The 16,956-nt window shown below is 49.2% G+C and overlaps 1 protein-coding gene across 6 annotated transcripts in view; it reads left to right on the forward strand.

The window, feature by feature from the left end:
* The window catches only part of SLC39A11 (solute carrier family 39 member 11), a 532,470-nt gene extending 524,485 nt beyond the window's left edge, over positions 1–7,985 (forward strand). For all 6 annotated transcript variants that reach the window (XM_063706128.1, XM_063706129.1, XM_063706130.1 and 3 more), the window contains 3 exons: positions 4,664–4,762; positions 4,971–5,129; positions 6,272–7,985. In XM_063706128.1, the coding sequence (XP_063562198.1) occupies positions 4,664–4,762; positions 4,971–5,129; positions 6,272–6,350 (337 nt within the window). In that variant the 3' untranslated portion in view covers positions 6,351–7,985. The remainder of the gene's footprint in view (positions 1–4,663; positions 4,763–4,970; positions 5,130–6,271) is intronic.
* Positions 7,986–16,956: the final 8,971 nt, after the last annotated feature.

The raw sequence follows: 16,956 nt of genomic DNA on the forward strand, positions 1-16,956 counted from the left end.
TTCTCTCCTGTTGAACTAGGACAGATCAAGACTATGTGGAGGATATGTAAGCTACAGTTGACTTCCTGCCCAGGGCCTCACCTCCTAGAAGCACTTCTCAGGGAAGTGTAATACTGTCCCCAGCTGCCCAGGACAAAATCTTCAGAGGTGACCCCCAGGGCTCAAATATCCAATGGAGCTTTCCATACTTTAAAGTGCAGCAGGCCAGGTGAGGTGACTCACACCTGTAATCCCGCACTTTGGGAGGCCGAGTCGAGCAGATTACCTGAGGTCAGGAGTTCGAGACCACCCTGGCCAACATGGTGAAACCCCATCTCTACTAAAAATACAAAAATTAGCTGGGCGTGGTGGTGGGCACTTGTAATCCCAGCTACTGGGGAGGCTGAGGCAGGAGAATCGCTTGAACCCAGGAGGCGGAGGTTGCAGTGAGCTGAGATCACGCCACTGTACCACTTCAGCCTGGGTGACAGAGCGAGACTCCTTCTCAAAAAAAAAAAAAAAAAGGAAAAGAAAAGAAAAACCAAAACAAAAAAAAAGGGTGCAGTGGCTCATACCTGTAATCCCAGCACTTTTCAAGGCTGAGGCAGGTGGATCATCTGAGGTCAGGAGTTTGAGACCAGCCTGGCTAATATTCTGAAACCCTGTCTCTGCTAAAAATACAAAAAAAAATAGGGGGGTGTGGTGGCGCATGCCTGTAATCCCAGCTACTGGGGAGGCTGAAGCAGGAGAATCGCTTGAACCCCAGAGGTGAAGGCTGCAGTGAGCTGAGATCGTGCCAGTGCACTCTAGCCTGGATGACAGAGCGAGACTCCATCTCAAAAAAAAAAAAGAAAAAAACGTGCAACAGAAGAGTCAAGCCCACCAGGCTCATCAGAATGCCCCGTACTCCCTTCCAGCAGCTCTCCCCTCCTCTGTGCCCAGGGAAGCGTCCAGCCTCCAGACATTTACTGGGGCTCAGGGGGGTCTGGAGGTGATAGAAGGAATTCTTCTATATGTGCCAGCCTAGGAGAAGCAAGAATCCACATCTCCTGGGAGTTTCTGTACAACGCAAACAGACCAAGCAGTATATAGGAACACAGTATCTGAAATGCCTTCAGGTTGCACAGTGGTTCTCACCAAAATCTTACAAGTGATGTAAAAATCTCACAGAAGTGTCAACAAGAGCAAATGAGTGAGTGCCGATGGGAATTCAAGCATAGATGAGCCATAAGCAAAACAGCCAAGCCAGGTCTCTTTGAAACAGAGCTTTGCAGAGGAATGAGTTTTGGCTTCAGGGTGGAAAATCTTAGTCTCTCTTGGAAAGAGGACGCATGAGTTCTTGGAAAAGCTTTAAGTCCCTGTCTCTGTTATTTCACGCTGCAACCTCAGTGATAACACTCACCCTCACCCCAGGACAGGCATTGATTAGGTGCTTACTGCATACTAGCTCCCGTGTGCTAAGGGCTTGAGAGGGACCATCCCAGGTAATCATATCAGCAACGCTGTGAAGTGAGGGTGGGTATTGTTCTTCAAATTCTGCAGTTGGAGAAATGGAAAGTAGCAGAGCTAACAAAGCACAGACCCAGGATTTGGACAGAAGAAGTCAGACTGCAAAGCCCAAACTTCAACTACCACATGCATGGCCATGAGAACATAAGAAGAGATAGGGTCTGCAATGCCCAGGGTCTGTGGTTTCATCTTGCCAGATCTTTCTGCAGCCACTGAGCTATCAGGGCAGGGGTCAGCAAACTGCAGCCCATGGGCCAAATCTGGCCCCCCACTCATTTGTGTAGATAAAGTTTTATTGGAACACAGCCACACTCAATGGTTTATGTACTGTCCATAGCCACTTTTGCACCTGCAATGTCAGAGTTGAGTGGTTGCAACAGAGACTCAGTGGACTGCAAAACCTCAAATATTTACTATCTGGCCCATGACAGAAAAAGTTTGCTGCCCCCTAGATCAAGGGATGAAGTTGGAGCATGTCTGAGCCCCTCTCTAAGGAGTCAAAGGAGAGCACAAACTTGGGTGATATAGACAGGGATTTGGGTAGACTCATGGGAAACGCTGAGTGATGCAGCTTTTGTGGACATGTCCTGGGCTGGTGTGGTGGGGTGTCTTCTTGTCTGTCCACTCCACTTCATGAACAGTTCTGCCTGCAGGTTGGAGAGACAGGCTCAATGCTTCTGTCTGTCCCAAGAGACCATAATATTTCCTTTATTAAGGAACTGATCATTTTTCAGATGCTATCACTTTTCAGATGCCCCCTGGGGAAGCTGCTTTGTCCCTCTTCACAGTTTCCCACCCCCAGCCAGTCTAGGCCCCACAGCTCCTAAGTCAGCTCAGGGCTCCTTCCCCCCACCCCACCCTAGGGGGACCATCCCTGCCACGGGGTGCTCACTATTCTCCATCACTTCTGTTACATATCCATGTCCCCTAATGCCACCTGTTTTGTTACTCCTGTCCTTTTGTTGCTCCGGATCTCCTCCAGAGCTCTCCAAATCAGATCTTGTATACAGTAAGCACCCTGGGCTGCAGGCTCCTGATGCATTCAGTAGTGGCCACAGGTGTCCTCGGCTCCCAGCCTGTGTTGGGAATTGGGATAGCAGGGAAGGGGCTCCTGGGAGGGAGGTGGGCTTGACTGCTTTCGTCATCCTCACCTCCTGTGATGCCTGCTTAGGCCAGTGGCTCTCAACGCTGTTGCACACGGGGGCAGATTTTAAGCTGATGGGTAGATGCTGAGGGGCTCATTGTAATCTTGTCAAAAAGGGATGGGCACTAATTATATGAACCACATGTGCGCTAAGTGGTGACAGGTGTGAGATTCTGTTAGGGCTGGACTTTTCCTAAGAGTCTACTTGACTGGCAGACTCGAGGTGGGGGCTACTTCTTCCTGAGGTATCTGGAACTACGAACCTCAGTGAAACATGTGCAGGAGTTGGGGGATAAAGGTAAAAAAACGGGGTAAAGGTCAAACCCTGAAACAAAATGGAGGTCAGATGCTAAACTGGGGATTCGCCTTGGTGTTCTTTGTTAGAGGCTGGAACTTGGGCCTCAGCCGGATCAGGCCTGACAGGACCTTCAGGGCCACGAGTGTGTCCCAGTCCCGGGAGCCTGGGGCAGGTCATAGGCAGGGGTCCCAGCTACCAGTCTACAACACTCCCTTGCAGCAATGGGTAGATTCCTATTGGCAGCAAGATGGATGGACGTGAGCCAGTTGACCTGAAAGTTGGTGATGGTGGAGTTTCTCTTCTCTATCTAATCTACCTACAGTTCCCTCGGGCCACACACCAGCATTGCTTGCCGAGTGGCACCCTCTTCTCACGCCCTTTAGATCACTGTTGATCAGATGGCCCTTCATGGAGGGGCTGCTTCTTGGAACTGTCCGGCCAAGGTAGAGTCTCACGTGCAAAAGGGCCTTCCTAAGGCACTCGGACTGGCCCCATTTCCCTCCTCTGCTTCCCTCATGCCTCTGTTTCCTGTGCAAGTTGACTTTTGGCTGATTTGCTGTAGTTTGCAGCATCCACAATGAGGGTTCTTCATGTACATGCCTGTGTTGTCTCCATGGCTAAATACTAAGCCCCCTGAGGCCAGGCATGTGGTCACAGATTGCATTTGTACGCATCCCATTTTGCTTCTCCCTCCTCTCACACTCCAATGCCTGGTTTGTGCAGAAAGCAGGTTCTCAAAGACAGGCATCTATCGGCACAGCCTGTCACTGTCCTGCAGAGGCAGGAGGTGAGAGGATCACTGTGAGCACCACTGGGGCCCAAAGAAATGCAGCGATGGTGCCAGACCTGCAGAGCCCATGGAGAAGCTGAGCCCAGAGCCAGATCTGTGGCACCATCAGCGTCTGCAGCTGCACTTCCTTGTCCCATTTCTGAAGTGGCCTCTGAATAAAATGTCATATACTCCTTTCTGTGCTGTAACGGAATAGAAACCAAAATGCATTGAGCACCTCTCTATGCTAGGATGTGATAGGCATTATTGGCTCACTGGGTCACTCAGCAATCTTTTATGGTAGATATTATTGTCCCTAAATTGTATATAAGAAACAGAGGTGTAGGCTGGGTGCTGTGGCTCACGCCCATAATCCCAGCACTTTGGGAGGCCAAGGCAGGCAGATCACTTGAGGTCAGGAGTTCGAGACCAGCCTGGCCAACATGGTAAAACCCCATCTCTACTAAAAATACAAAAATTAGCTGGAAATCACTTGAACCCGGGAGGTGGAGGTTGCAGTGAGCCGAGATCATGCCACTGCACTCCAGCCTGGAGTCTCCAGAGCGAGACTCCATCTCAAAAAAAAAAAAAAAAGAAAAAAAGAAAAAGAAACAGAGGCGTAGAAAGTAAAATGAAAAGTGCAGTTATACAACCACGTGGCAGAACTCAGGGCACCCTGAGAGCCAGCCAGTGTGTTCTGTGCTGTAGCAAAGCATTGTAAGGACAGAGCCTGCCCAGGACCCAGGACAGCATGACGGGTAGAGGGCTCACGTCACTCCCTCCTGCAGCCCCTGCTCTTTACCTAGACACACGTCCTGACCTTTCTCCTTCCTCTCCTACTGCAGGTCACAGGTCTCCTCCTGGCTTCCTAGCACCTAAGGAGGTCTGGGCCTCAGCCAGGGACTCCCATTGTGTGGGCACCTATTCCAGACAGCAGCCTTCATGTGCTTTCTTGGTTTTTCAGGAATTTGGCCATTGGAATCGGAATCCAGAATTTCCCCGAGGGCCTGGCTGTCAGCCTTCCCTTGCGAGGGGCAGGCTTCTCCACCTGGAGAGCTTTCTGGTGAGTGCTGCCCGAGGGCAAGGCCATGTCACAGCATCCTCCATGTGGGCTTCTTTCAACAAAACAATGATGTGCTTTTGCACTGCCATGCTCAGATATGACGTAGAATGGCATGCATCCATGTGCTAGGGTTGACCCAACAGTCTGGGCACGTGGAGTGTCTGCTTGCCTCCCCCTGCGGTGGTAAATGTCTCTGTTCTCTCCTTAGGTATGGGCAGCTGAGTGGCATGGTGGAGCCCCTAGCCGGGGTCTTTGGTGCCTTTGCCGTGGTGCTGGCTGAGCCCATCCTGCCCTACGCTCTGGCCTTTGCTGCCGGTGCCATGGTCTATGTGGTCATGGACGACATCATCCCCGAAGCCCAGATCAGGTTGGAGAACCTTCCCTCCCTGTCTATCCCTGTCCCAGTCCCAGCTGGGACCCCAGCCTTGGGATATGCTCTTTCTTCATTTGCCTTTCCTTTCCTTATTCCCTCCCCTTTCTGCCCTTCCCAAGATCATCCCCACTGCCTCGTCAACTGTGCTCTCTGAAACTAAAAGAAAAGAAGCAAAGGGCATGTGGGTCAAGAAATGAGGTGACACCAGGCAGTGGCATACACACCTGCCCCCCGTCCCTTGATGCAGTAGACTATCATTTTTGTATATTCTCTCTCATCCTGTCTCTCGATTCTCAGGCTGGAATGAAGGGAGAGGTGAGCTCTAAAATGTCAGTGAAGGTGATACATGCATGTCTTCATTGGCTAGCTATAGGCCAGGTGTCAGAAGGTGGGAGTAAGGGTTTGCTTTGTTCCATTTTGTCGTTTTGTTTTGTTTTGTTTTTCTTTTTTCTTTTTTCTTTTTTTTTAATGGCAGAGTCTTGCTCTGTCACCCAGGCTGGAGTGCAGTGGTGTGATCTCGGCTCACTGCAACCTCCGCCTCCCAGGTTCAAGTGATTCTCATGCCTCAGCCTCCCAAGTAGCTGGGACTACAGGCAACCACCACTACGCCCACCTAATTTTTGTATTTATAGTAGAGATGGGGTTTCGCCATGTTAGCCAGGCTGGTCTCAAACTCCTGACCTCAGGTGATCTGCCTGCCTCAGCCTCTCAAAGTGCTGGGATTACAGGCTTGAGCCACCGCTCCCAGCCTATTTTGGTTTTTATAGAAGAATAATTCTGAGGCTAGTTTAAAAGGCCAGATTAAATAATATCTTTAAGAAATAATCACCCCTCTTCATTACTCACACATGGACCACAGAACGATCATAGGTGACCTTGGGCAAGTAACTTCTCTTTGCCTCAGTTTCCCCGCCAGCAAAATGAGGATAATTATGATACTGACCTCATGAGGTTGTTGTTTGGGGTTCCATGAGTTCATTAGTTTGCCTGGCACATAGTAAGCCCCAGTAAATGTTACCATTATTAATGGTAGTGTGCTTTCTCTTGGAATTGGACATTGCAGAGGATGCCTTCAGCCTAGCCGTGGCCTCAGGGAGCATTAAGGTCTTACTTTTCTCCCTGTCCTTCTCTTCCAGTGGTAATGGGAAACTGGCATCCTGGGCCTCCATCCTGGGATTTGTAGTGATGATGTCACTGGACGTCGGCCTGGGCTAGGGCTGGGACGCTTCGGACCCCAGGAAAGGCCATACGAAGAAACAGCAGTGGTTGGCTTCTATGGGACAACAAGCTTCTTTCTTCACATTAAAACTTTTTTCCTTCCTCTCTTCTTCATCTCATTATCCTGATTGACTCTGATTATAATAGAACCATTTTTACTTTGCTTTGAGGGAGATTTTTGATTTAATGGGGAATTTTAAGGTGTCATGGAAATACAGATTCTTTGTTTTGGCCACTGAATGGACTCTCTCTTCAGTGGGATTATCAAGGAACTTCAGATCAGGGAAATCTCCACTTCGGGACCTTCTATCTGCCTCCCAACTCCTCAAGGTCACCTATAGAAGTGAGCTACCAAAAGACGTCTCCTAAGCATTTTGGTGGCCTAGTGACTCAGGGCAGAGTGGCCAGCACACCTCTCATCCGCCCCTCCTGCTCCATCACTGCTGAGCCTCTCCCCATCTAGAATGTTGGAACTGGAGCATCATAAAGATAGCAAGCTACCTTCCAAGGCCGAGCCAGCCCAGAGAGGAGCATGTCTTCCTTTACCTCCCCCTAAGGAGATACTACATGGGAGGGGGACACAGAAAAAGGGAAGGAAATTGGCTAGTCTGGCTTTTTTTTTTTTTTTTTTAAAGGCAAAGATTGACATTATTGAAGGAAAGGGGATGAGGACAACTGTGAACTCACAGTGAGCCCTGTGGAAAGAAGAGACAGACAGAGTGTGGATTTGTTCGGAGGCCTCTGCTGTCAATGGATTCCAGGAGCAAGGCCATTTGTCGCGCTTTCCAAATTTCTTAGGCATTTATTTTGATAAGTTTATAGCCATCATGTTTCTAAGAGACTTGGAGACACCAGCAAACTTCTAGAACTCAAACTCTTCAATTACTCAAAGAAGGAGCCATTTCAGTTAACTCAAGTGAATGAAAGACTTTTGGAATCTGCAGTGGGTCCTTCCCTGTTGACCATTTGGTAACTTGTAATCTGACCAAAAACTCTTGAGCTGCAACAGGCCTTGCCAGAGGGCTCAGGATGGGAAAGGAAGAAGGGGATAGGAAAAGAAGAGGTAATTTTACATTTCCCCTTTAAAGTAAACTTTAGCCAACTCATCATTCTGAAATGTCCCTATAAAGAATGAGTCGAACTAGACCAGAAGCCAGCCTACTCCTTCTTACATAGCTTCTCCAACAGGGGTAGCAATGACCTGTCCACTTCAAACACAGATAAGGCCTGCCATCCTCATTGGTTAAAGGCACATGTGAGACTTTCAGTGGGCTCTGCTGAGAAGGAAGGCAGCCCAGGAGTCAGGTATGCAGGCATTGCATTGTCAGTGTCTGCTCTCAGAGTTTACACATTCAATTGCTTCCAAGGGTGAATCTTCTGCTCTGTGAATGCTATCAGACCCCAAAGGCCAACCTTGGGCTGGGTCTATGTACGTTCTTCCGAAGCACTGATGATCAAAATTGAAGACACATTCAGAGGTTTGATTGGTTGAGATTAACTGGTGTGGTGGTTGGTGTATGTATGTTTTATTTTTATGTTTTTGTATGTAGTTCTACATAATGCAAATTGTGCTTTCTGATGGACAAGACCTCATAACTGTGATTAATATCAATAAAAAGGGGATGTTGTGGATGACCTGTGTTACGTTCAGTACTTCTCAAAGCTGCTTCTTTGCAAGGATGATCATAAAAGAGCTAACTAAAGTTGGAACTAACACCTCCCTGATCCAACACTAGGAGAGGCAAAGGAAAGAGCTCAGATGGGAAGGGCTAGTCAGATTCTTGGTTGCAACAACAGCATCCAACAGCAGCTTACTTAAACAGAAAAGGAAATGAGTGGAAGCCTATTAGGGAACTCACAGGCTCTTTTGGAGAATCGGGCTTGAAAATGGGTTGGATCCAAGAAAGCCAGAGGTCTGGGGCCATGACCCAATCACACCTGGAGAACAGCTTGGTTTAGATGCCATGGTCCCCAGAGCTGGTCCCTAGATCCTGGACACCACTAATGAAACTGCTGTACCTTGATGCCACCACCACTGCCGCCACAAGAACAAACTCTACACTGAGCTGGATTCTTTGTGTCCTGGCTGCACATTCAAAGTTCTAGATCAGAACATCCAGCTGCCAGAGCTTAGATCCTGTGCCCATGAACTAGCTGATCTTGCCCCTTCCCAAGACTCGCAAAATAGTGGATTTTCCAAATTTGGGAATGAGTTCATATGGTGCAGAGCCGAAATAGAAAAAAAAAGGGGGTTTATTAAGTTCATTACAGCCTTACTCTTTTGCTGTTCAATATCAACATATACTCTAATTCCTCTAGTTTTACTTAAAGAAAAAACTCTTGCTTAAAATACGTAGCTATTCCTCATACAATCAAAACTTCTTTCATTCCCTTTCCAACGGGGTTACCCCAATGTCTTTCAACTCCTGTACTCAAGGTCTGTGAGTAATGGATACCCCACCTCCGTGGGATAACAAGCCCATCTCATTATTCTGTATCTTTGAGCTGAAGTGTAAAGTTAACCATAACCGTGCACCCCATATACAATAAAACGAATAACGGGAGAGGAAAGAGAGGCAATGAGTTAAAATATTTCAGGATACACACAACACAGGAAGTACAATTAGAAGCTACAGCACCCATTTCCTGCCCTAGAGAAGAGACCCTGGATGATGTTTAGGTTTCCTGCTTCCAGTTTCCATTCCAAGTCCATGCTGTCTTCAGCCAGTACCTTAGATGACTGGGGTGTGACCTACTAGCCGTGACCCTATTCCTCTTTCCTAAGGGCACAGAGACCAAGGAGGCCCTGCCCATATGCATGATGGTAACAGTCTTCCCTTAACTCCCACCCCTGGAGGAGGAGGAGGAGGTGGCTCCTGAGAGAACCACTTGAGTTTCATTCATAGCCTCCACCCTGGCCTGTCTCCCGTGGTATAGCAGCATTTTCCCAGGACTAGTCACTGCAGCCAGCCTTGTCAACCCACTTTTTTGACCTAATGGCATGTGAAATTCCAGGTGGCCAGCCCACATGTCCAGACTATTGCTATATCACTCTTTTTCTGTTCAACATCTATATTCACTCTAATTCCCCAAATTTCACCTTTTTAAAAAATGTCTGCTTTAATGGAACCATCACTCATACAAACACTTTATATCCCCTTTCCAAAGGGAGCCACCCCAACGGTCAGCTGCCTCAATGGTGCAACCTTCCTTTCCTGGGAATAAAATCGCTAATTGGTGGAAAAAAAGTTGAAGAGAGTGAGAGTCATTAAGTAAGATGGAAGTTGCACCGTGCCTACTTCCCCTTCCTCCAGACCTGTTTAGTCTGGCTGTGGGAGAAACAGCACCGCGTGATGTTCCCTAGTTCAGAACAAACAAGCATCTTAAAGGACGATATTTCAATCTCCTTAGGTATGATCGTCTCTCAGTCCTGAAATGAAATCTTCAATAAATCATGTCACAGCTGAATACAGATGACTGCTTCTGGGTGACAGGATCCATTGACAAGGGTATCACCCACTGCTTTCCCTCTTCCACTGTAAAGTGAATTCCGTTGTCAGAAGCAATTTTGTAGAGCATGCCATGATGATCTACAGGCAGAGAGGCCAATTCCAAAGTCAGACATGAGCCTGTTTCAGTGAGAAGAAATCACTGCCCTTTCCGTAACGGAAGAGGTCCAAAGTCATCAGTCTGCAACTAAGTAGTCCATGGTGTCCCTGGAGTCTGGTCAGTTGCGGCATTCAGGGGTGGTCACTGATAACCCTGTGCACCCAGGGGCCAGGTCTGCATTGATAATGGAAAGCCTAAGTGATTGAATCCATCACAGTTCATGTGTTGCTAGCAAAGACTCTTCTGCTCATGAATCAGTTGAAGCAATAATGTGCCTGGAGAAAGAAATCATCACACATAAGCAGATGGCCTGGTTCAATTAATTATTATTAGCTTTTGCTATAGTGGGTATTTTGGATGATGTTTTACTCAAGAAACAAACATTTTCAAATTTGGCCCATTCTGAGAAGTGAAGCCATGTATGTCTTCCCACACCTCTCCTCTGTCATTAAACCTCCAGTCATTCTTCTTTCAAGTTTGTGACCTGTTGAACAGAACCCCCCATCTACACTGCTCAGAAGTTGGTGTAGCTTCTTGCATCAAATTTTCTTTGCTTCCAAGCAAAGTGGACACAGAGTTATGTGCTTCAAATTCTCCTCCCCAGGAGGTTCTCCCTCTTACCTGCTATCCTCACTGAACTATAACATCACAGTCACCTATTTAGAAGGTAGGGCCGGGTGCAGTGACTCACGCCTATAATCCCAGCACTTAGGGAGGCCGAAGTGGGCGGATCACGAGGCCAGAAGATAAAGACCATCCTGGCTAACACAGTGAAACCCCGTCTCAACTAAAAATACAAAAAATTAGCTGGGCGTGGTGGCACCCATCTGCATTCCCAGCTACTCAGGAGGCTGAGGCAGGAGAACTGCTGGAACCCGGGAGGCAGAGGTTGCAGGGAGCTGAGATCGCACCACTGAACTCCAGCCTGGGCGACAGAACGAGACTTCGTCTCAAAAAAAAAAAAAAAAGAGGTAGGCAAGCATATAGTGTGAAGCTATCTGTAAATGAGGATCAGTGGTTTTTCCTCTCTTAGTCACTAGCTCTTGGGAAACCCCTTTGAGGCCGGTGTTAGATTGATGAAAGGGTCAGTGGTAGGCACACAGGGAATGATCTACCTATGCATATAATGCACTTGTGCCTTCAGTACCTGGTTAGGAGCTAGTCCCACATAAACCATTTCCAGTTGGTAATGGGATTTTATGAGTGTGTCAGATGGCCCAGTACATGATGGACAGCTTGGGTTGCAAATGACATGTAATACATTAGGGATAATCACTTGGCGTCCAGTGGTCAGTCCAGCTCAGAAGTCACTCCCAGCTTCTCCTGCTAGCACAGTCAATCCAGAATCTCTGCAATGTATATCAACAACATCAGACCAGTGTAAAATGATATCTTTCCACCCATTTATTAAGCACCCTTAGTTAGGAAAATCCCAAAATCATGTTGGTTTCTAATCTTTATCCTCGCTGGTTTGAGCTTGCCATTGTCCTTTCTGAAGTGCTGGGATCTAACTGTCCATTCTGGAGACAGTCGAGGGTAATGCATGAGAACTGGCTTGCTCTTGCAGTGAGACTGCAAAGGACGCAAAGAAATGGTAGTGTCGTTACGAAGTGCGTCAGAAGACTGGAGAAGAGGGTTTCCGCTGACGAAGGAGGCTCTTTGAGGATTGGGTGATTCAGAGAACTTCAGGTTTTCCAAATCCTCTCATTTGTCTCATTTGGATTCTCTGGGTCTTATCCCTTCCTGATCAATGCTCTAAATTTCTTCAGCAAGGCCATGATTTTACCAGTGTAGAAATTTGGCCAGTCCTGTGGATCAAATTTTACCTTTGGTTTTCCCTTTTTGTTGTTGTTTTTTCTTTTTGAGACAGAGGCTCGCTCTGTCACCCAGGCTGGAGTGCAGTGGCACGATCTCAGCTCACTGCAACCTCCGCCTCCTGGGTCAAGCAATTCTCGTGCCTCAGCCTCCTGAGTAGCTGGGACTACAGGCATGCGCCACCATGCCCGGCTAATTTTTGTATTTTTGTAGAGATGGGCTTTCACCATGTTGGCCAGGCTGGTCTCAAACTCCTGACCTCAGGTGATCTGCCTGCCTCTGCCTACCAAAGTGCCAGAATTACAGGCGCGAGCCACGGCGCCCGGCCGTTCTGTTTTCTCAGTTGTATGGACTCAAGATGGAAGAGGGTATTTCAGAACTGTCATAGGAAGCCCTTGGTTTGGTTTAAGTCTCTTCCTTCAGCTGGTAACTTCGGGACTTGAGCTTGCCAGTGTCTTTTTTTAAGCTGTGTGGCATGGCTTAACAGGACTGCCTGGCCGGTGCATCTGTAATCCCAGCACGTTGGGAGGCCGAGGCGGGCGGATCACGATGTCAGCGGATCGAGACCATCCTGGCCAACATGGTGAAACCCCGTCTCTACTAAAAATACAAAAATTAGCTGGCGTGGTGGCGTGCATCTGTAATCCCAGCTACTCGGGAGGCTGAGGCAGGAGAATCACTTTACCCCGGGAGGTGGAGGTTGCAGTGAGCCGAGATCACGCCACTGTACTCCAGCCTGGCGACAGAGTGAGACTCCGTCACAAAAAAAAACAGGACTGCCTATTGGGCCTCATATGCTTGACTGTTTGATGGCAGAAACAACTCATTGGCTACAGGCTTTGCTTTGAATGGACCCTTCTTCCAGGTGACTGGTATGATGAGAAGTAGGGAGGTAGGGGCAGGTGTCAGCGTCTGGATCTTCTCTGGGATCCCAACAGAAGACATTTTCGTCCTGCTGTGCTGAAGACGGGACCGGAAGGCCATTGCTCAGGTATTCACTCTACCAGACGGGGCTTTACGCTCCCACCACTTCCTCGAATCCCCCGTGAGGTAGATATTATTATCCTGACTTTACCTGTGAGGACAGGAACGCAGTGGCGGGGTGGGTTCTCGCTGTGCGTGGAGGCAGCAGGACGCAGAAATCGACCTCCCCCACGCGCCTCGCCAGCAGCTTTCAGTTTCGTGGCCCAACGCCCTGCACTGCACGCCTCTCCTCTGGGATAATGATAGTTGAATCTGTGTAAGTTGGAAGCAAATGAGAGCCCAGCGGCTGTTCTTTCCCATTCCTTTTAGATTGAGGCAAAGGGAAAAATCTGCGATGTGAATTATACAGCTCCAGGAATTTTTATCAGCGCACCCCACGCCCGGCCCTGCCTGAGGGTCTTTCTAAGCCACAGGCGTCCCTTCCCAGGTCTTGTCTCTTCCCTTCCGCGAATGCCCTCGGCTCACCCAGCAGGCAGGTGTGATCCGGCTCCGCGCTGGGGCCAGGTGAGGCCGGGCTGCCTGCCCCGGTGCGCGTTCCCAGGGCGCGGCGCCCAGTCTGCGGGGCCTGCGGGCTGGGCCTCCCCGGGGCGCCGGGCGTGGCGCCGGGGGCAGGTCCCCGGGCTGCCCTGCAGGGCGGACGGCCGGCGGCCGGCGGCTGTTTACCTGTGCAGGGCGGGGCGAGACTCGTGGCGGTGCCGGGGCTTTGCACGCAAGGGGCGATGCGCCCCGGAGGGGGAGGGACGCAAGGCGCGACCACTGTTACCTCGCTTGGAGATACCAAGACCGGTCGGACTCCCCGCTGGCCGAATGTGGGTAGGCTGCCCCCAGTTTGTCCCTTCCCAGGATGGATCCAGATTTGGGGGCCGGAAGTGTATACAACGTGGGGAGCGCCCTTTGGGAAAAATAATACAGAAGTCCCAATACAAGCTTAGGTGCAGGGCTTTTTTGGAAGGGGGCCTGTGAGTGAGGGTCCCCGAAGCCCAGGCTTCCTTGGCTTTTAGGTAACCTCACCTCTGAATCAGGGCAGGGAAGCCTGAGGTGCTCGGGGGTTTAGAGGCTTCCCAGACACTGCAGGAACCCTATTTAGTTAATTCACTTTTCCTTCATCTTCCACACACCCCAGCCCAGCACCTGGGAGAAGGGATGGCGCTGTGTTCAGAGGCAGGAGGAACCCAGCCCACAATTGTGCTTCTCTCTCCTGCCCTGGGAAGAACTAAACCCGTCTTCCTCCTCCTTCCAGTAGAATGCGGGAGGCTGGGCCTGGCCATCCAGGGCTGAGCAAAACAGTAACCCTGAACCTACCTCTGGATTCTCTCTGGCTCTCTGACCTTCTAGCTCTCCACCCGGTGAAAGTGTCCGGACTCTGCCAGTGGCTTAATAGGGAAAGCGTCCTGGGGAGCCACCGTCTGTCCCCAGGGACTGTCACTGAGCCCTCAGAGGTCCCCGATGGGGCTTCTGATGGAGCTGCTCGGACCCCAGACCTTCAAGAATCCTCAGGGTACGAGGCTACTGCCCTCTGCCCCAAGACAGGGAAGATGTGTGTGGGTGGAAGAGCTGGAAGTGTCAGAGGCGTGTGAACCAGAACAACTCCATCTTAAATAGGAGCTGGGTAAAACGAGGCTGAAACTTACTGGACTGCCTATCCAGGCAGTTAAGGCATTCTAAGTCACAGGATGAGATAGGAGGTCAGCACAAAAATATGGGTCATAAAGACCTTGCTGATAAAACAGGTTGCAGTAAAGGAGCTGGCCAAAACCCACCAAAACTAAAATGGTCACGAGAGTGACCTCTGGTCATCCTCACTGCTACACTCCCACCAGCACCATGACAGTTTACAAATGCCACTGCAATGTCAGGAAGTTACCCTATATGGTCTAGAAAGGAGAGGCATGAATAATCCACCCCTTGTTTAGCATATCTTCAAGAAATAACCATAAAAATAGGCAACCAGCAGCCCTTGGGGCTGCTCTGTCTACAGAGTAGCCATTCTTTTATTCCTTTACTTTCTTAATAACCTTGCTTTCACTTTGCACTTTGGACTCGCCTTGAATTCTTGCGTGAGATCCAAGAACCCTCTCTTGGGGACTGGATCAGGACCCTTTTCCTGTAACAGAAGAGCAACTGGTTTGTGTGGCCCAAGGAAAGACGTGTGATTCTTTGTAGAGGGTGAACCTATGGACCTGTATCCCAGCATCCCCACAGCCCGTGATCCTCCCCCAAATTAAAAGATCAGCTTGGAAATCATGCGGGGTCTTTTCTGATATAGTCTCCATTCTCTGGTGCACTATGAGCCACAATGATACATTTCTCATTGGCCTCCCTCCTCCTGGCAAGGAGCGAGCAGATCCAGCCTGTTTGGACGTGGTGAGGACCCAGCCGTGGGGTTTAAGGCCAAGCTAGCCTCTCCCTTCGCTGATTACAAGAGCCATTGTTAGAGGTGAGTCTTTGTCCTTAAAGCTCCCAAGATGGTGGCGAGCCGCTCCCATGATGGGGCAGGCAGCTCCCGAGATGGCGGCAAGCATTTTGTTCTCCGACCTGAGGTTCTTGGCGTCACCGATTCCAAGGAATGGAACGTTGGGCCATGCGGTGAGTGTTATAGCTCTATTAGAAGCCGTGGGTCATGGAAGAGAACCGTGGAACCCAGTGACTAGTGTTCAGCTCGACTAGGACGAACCCGGACACTTAGCCACGCAGGAACAGTGGTAAGCCTCTAGCCCAAACGGGAGTGGCAATGGGCGCCTCACTGGATCAGGAGCACAGCGGACACCCTGCTGGATCTGGAGGGGTGGAAGTCAGCAGTGGGTCTACAACAGTGGCAAACAGCAGTGGTGGACGGTGAGTGAAAGCTCAACTCGAGCCGTAACAAACACAGACCAGAAGAGTGTGCAGTTGCAAGATTTAATAGCATGAAAACAGAGCTCCCATACAAGGGAGGGGACCCAAAGGGGGTTGCCGCTCCCTGCTCGAATGCCTGGGTTTATATCCCTATCATTGTCCCTCCCCCTGTGCTCTCAGGCAATATATGATTTGAGTATTTCTTTACCTCGTGCTTTTAGCCTAATTTGTATTTTAGTGAGCCCTCTTTACTACCTGATTGGTCGGGTGTGAGCTGAGTTACAAGCCCCATGTTTAAAGGTGGGTGCAGTCACCTTCCCCAGCTAGGCTTAGGAATTCTTAGTCGGCCTAGGAAGTCCAGCTAGTCCTGTCTCTCACCATGACCTCCAAGAAGCCCAGGATGCATCAGGGAAAAGTGGAAACATGGGGCAAGCCTGGGGAGCATGCAAAGAGGGGAGGCCCTTAGCCAAAGCTTGGGTTCCACTTTGTAGTTGTGCAGGAAGGAGGTCAGAGGTGTACCCTTTCTCTGACCTTTGCCTTTTAGGGTCGGGTTCAATGTGCACTTGGGTTTGCAGACTGCATTGGTCACCACCATGCCCTGGAGTATGTCCCATGGAAAACAACAATGAACTGATTTAAGATTAGTAAAATTTAAATCTTTTCAAAGTTGGTCTTCAATTAGAACCAGCTCCCTTTCTGCTGTTTCAGTGAAAATACTTACTGAACTTATTATGTGAAAGTATAGAAATGTAAATTTTTGGCCAGGAGTGGTGGCTCACCCCTATAATCCCAGCACTTTGGAAGGCCAAGGTGGGTGGATCTCATGAGGTCAGGAGCTCCTGATCAGCCTGGCCAACATGGTGAAACCCCATCTCTACTAAAAACAAAAACATCAGCCGGGTGTGGTGTTGCGCATCTGTAGTCCCAGCTACTTGGGAGGCTAGAGTAGGAGGCAGGAGAATCACTTGAACCCGGGAGGCAGAGGTTGCAGTGGGCCAAGATTACACCAGAGTACCCCAGCCTGGGCAACACAGTGAGACTGTCTCAAAAAAAAAAAAAAAAAAAAATGTATTTTTTTTCAGTTCCTAACAAGCCTGTAACACAGGTTAAAAAACAAAGGACTGCACTTGAATAGATGATGTATGAGTCTGTACATTTCTTCCATGTGAACATTTATCATATTTGGTAAGTTGGTGGGAGACGGTCGTTGTATTCATTTTCTATTTGTGTGTAACAAACTACCACGAATTTAGCAGATTAAAACAACACGTGATTATTTCAGTTTCTCTCGGTTAGAAATCTGGACACAGTTTTAACTGGGCATCTGTTCAGGGTCTGACAAGCTGCAATCAAGGGGTTG

The sequence above is a fragment of the Gorilla gorilla genome, chromosome 4 (genome assembly GCF_029281585.2).
Source record: "Gorilla gorilla gorilla isolate KB3781 chromosome 4, NHGRI_mGorGor1-v2.1_pri, whole genome shotgun sequence".
NCBI lineage: Eukaryota > Metazoa > Chordata > Mammalia > Primates > Hominidae > Gorilla > Gorilla gorilla.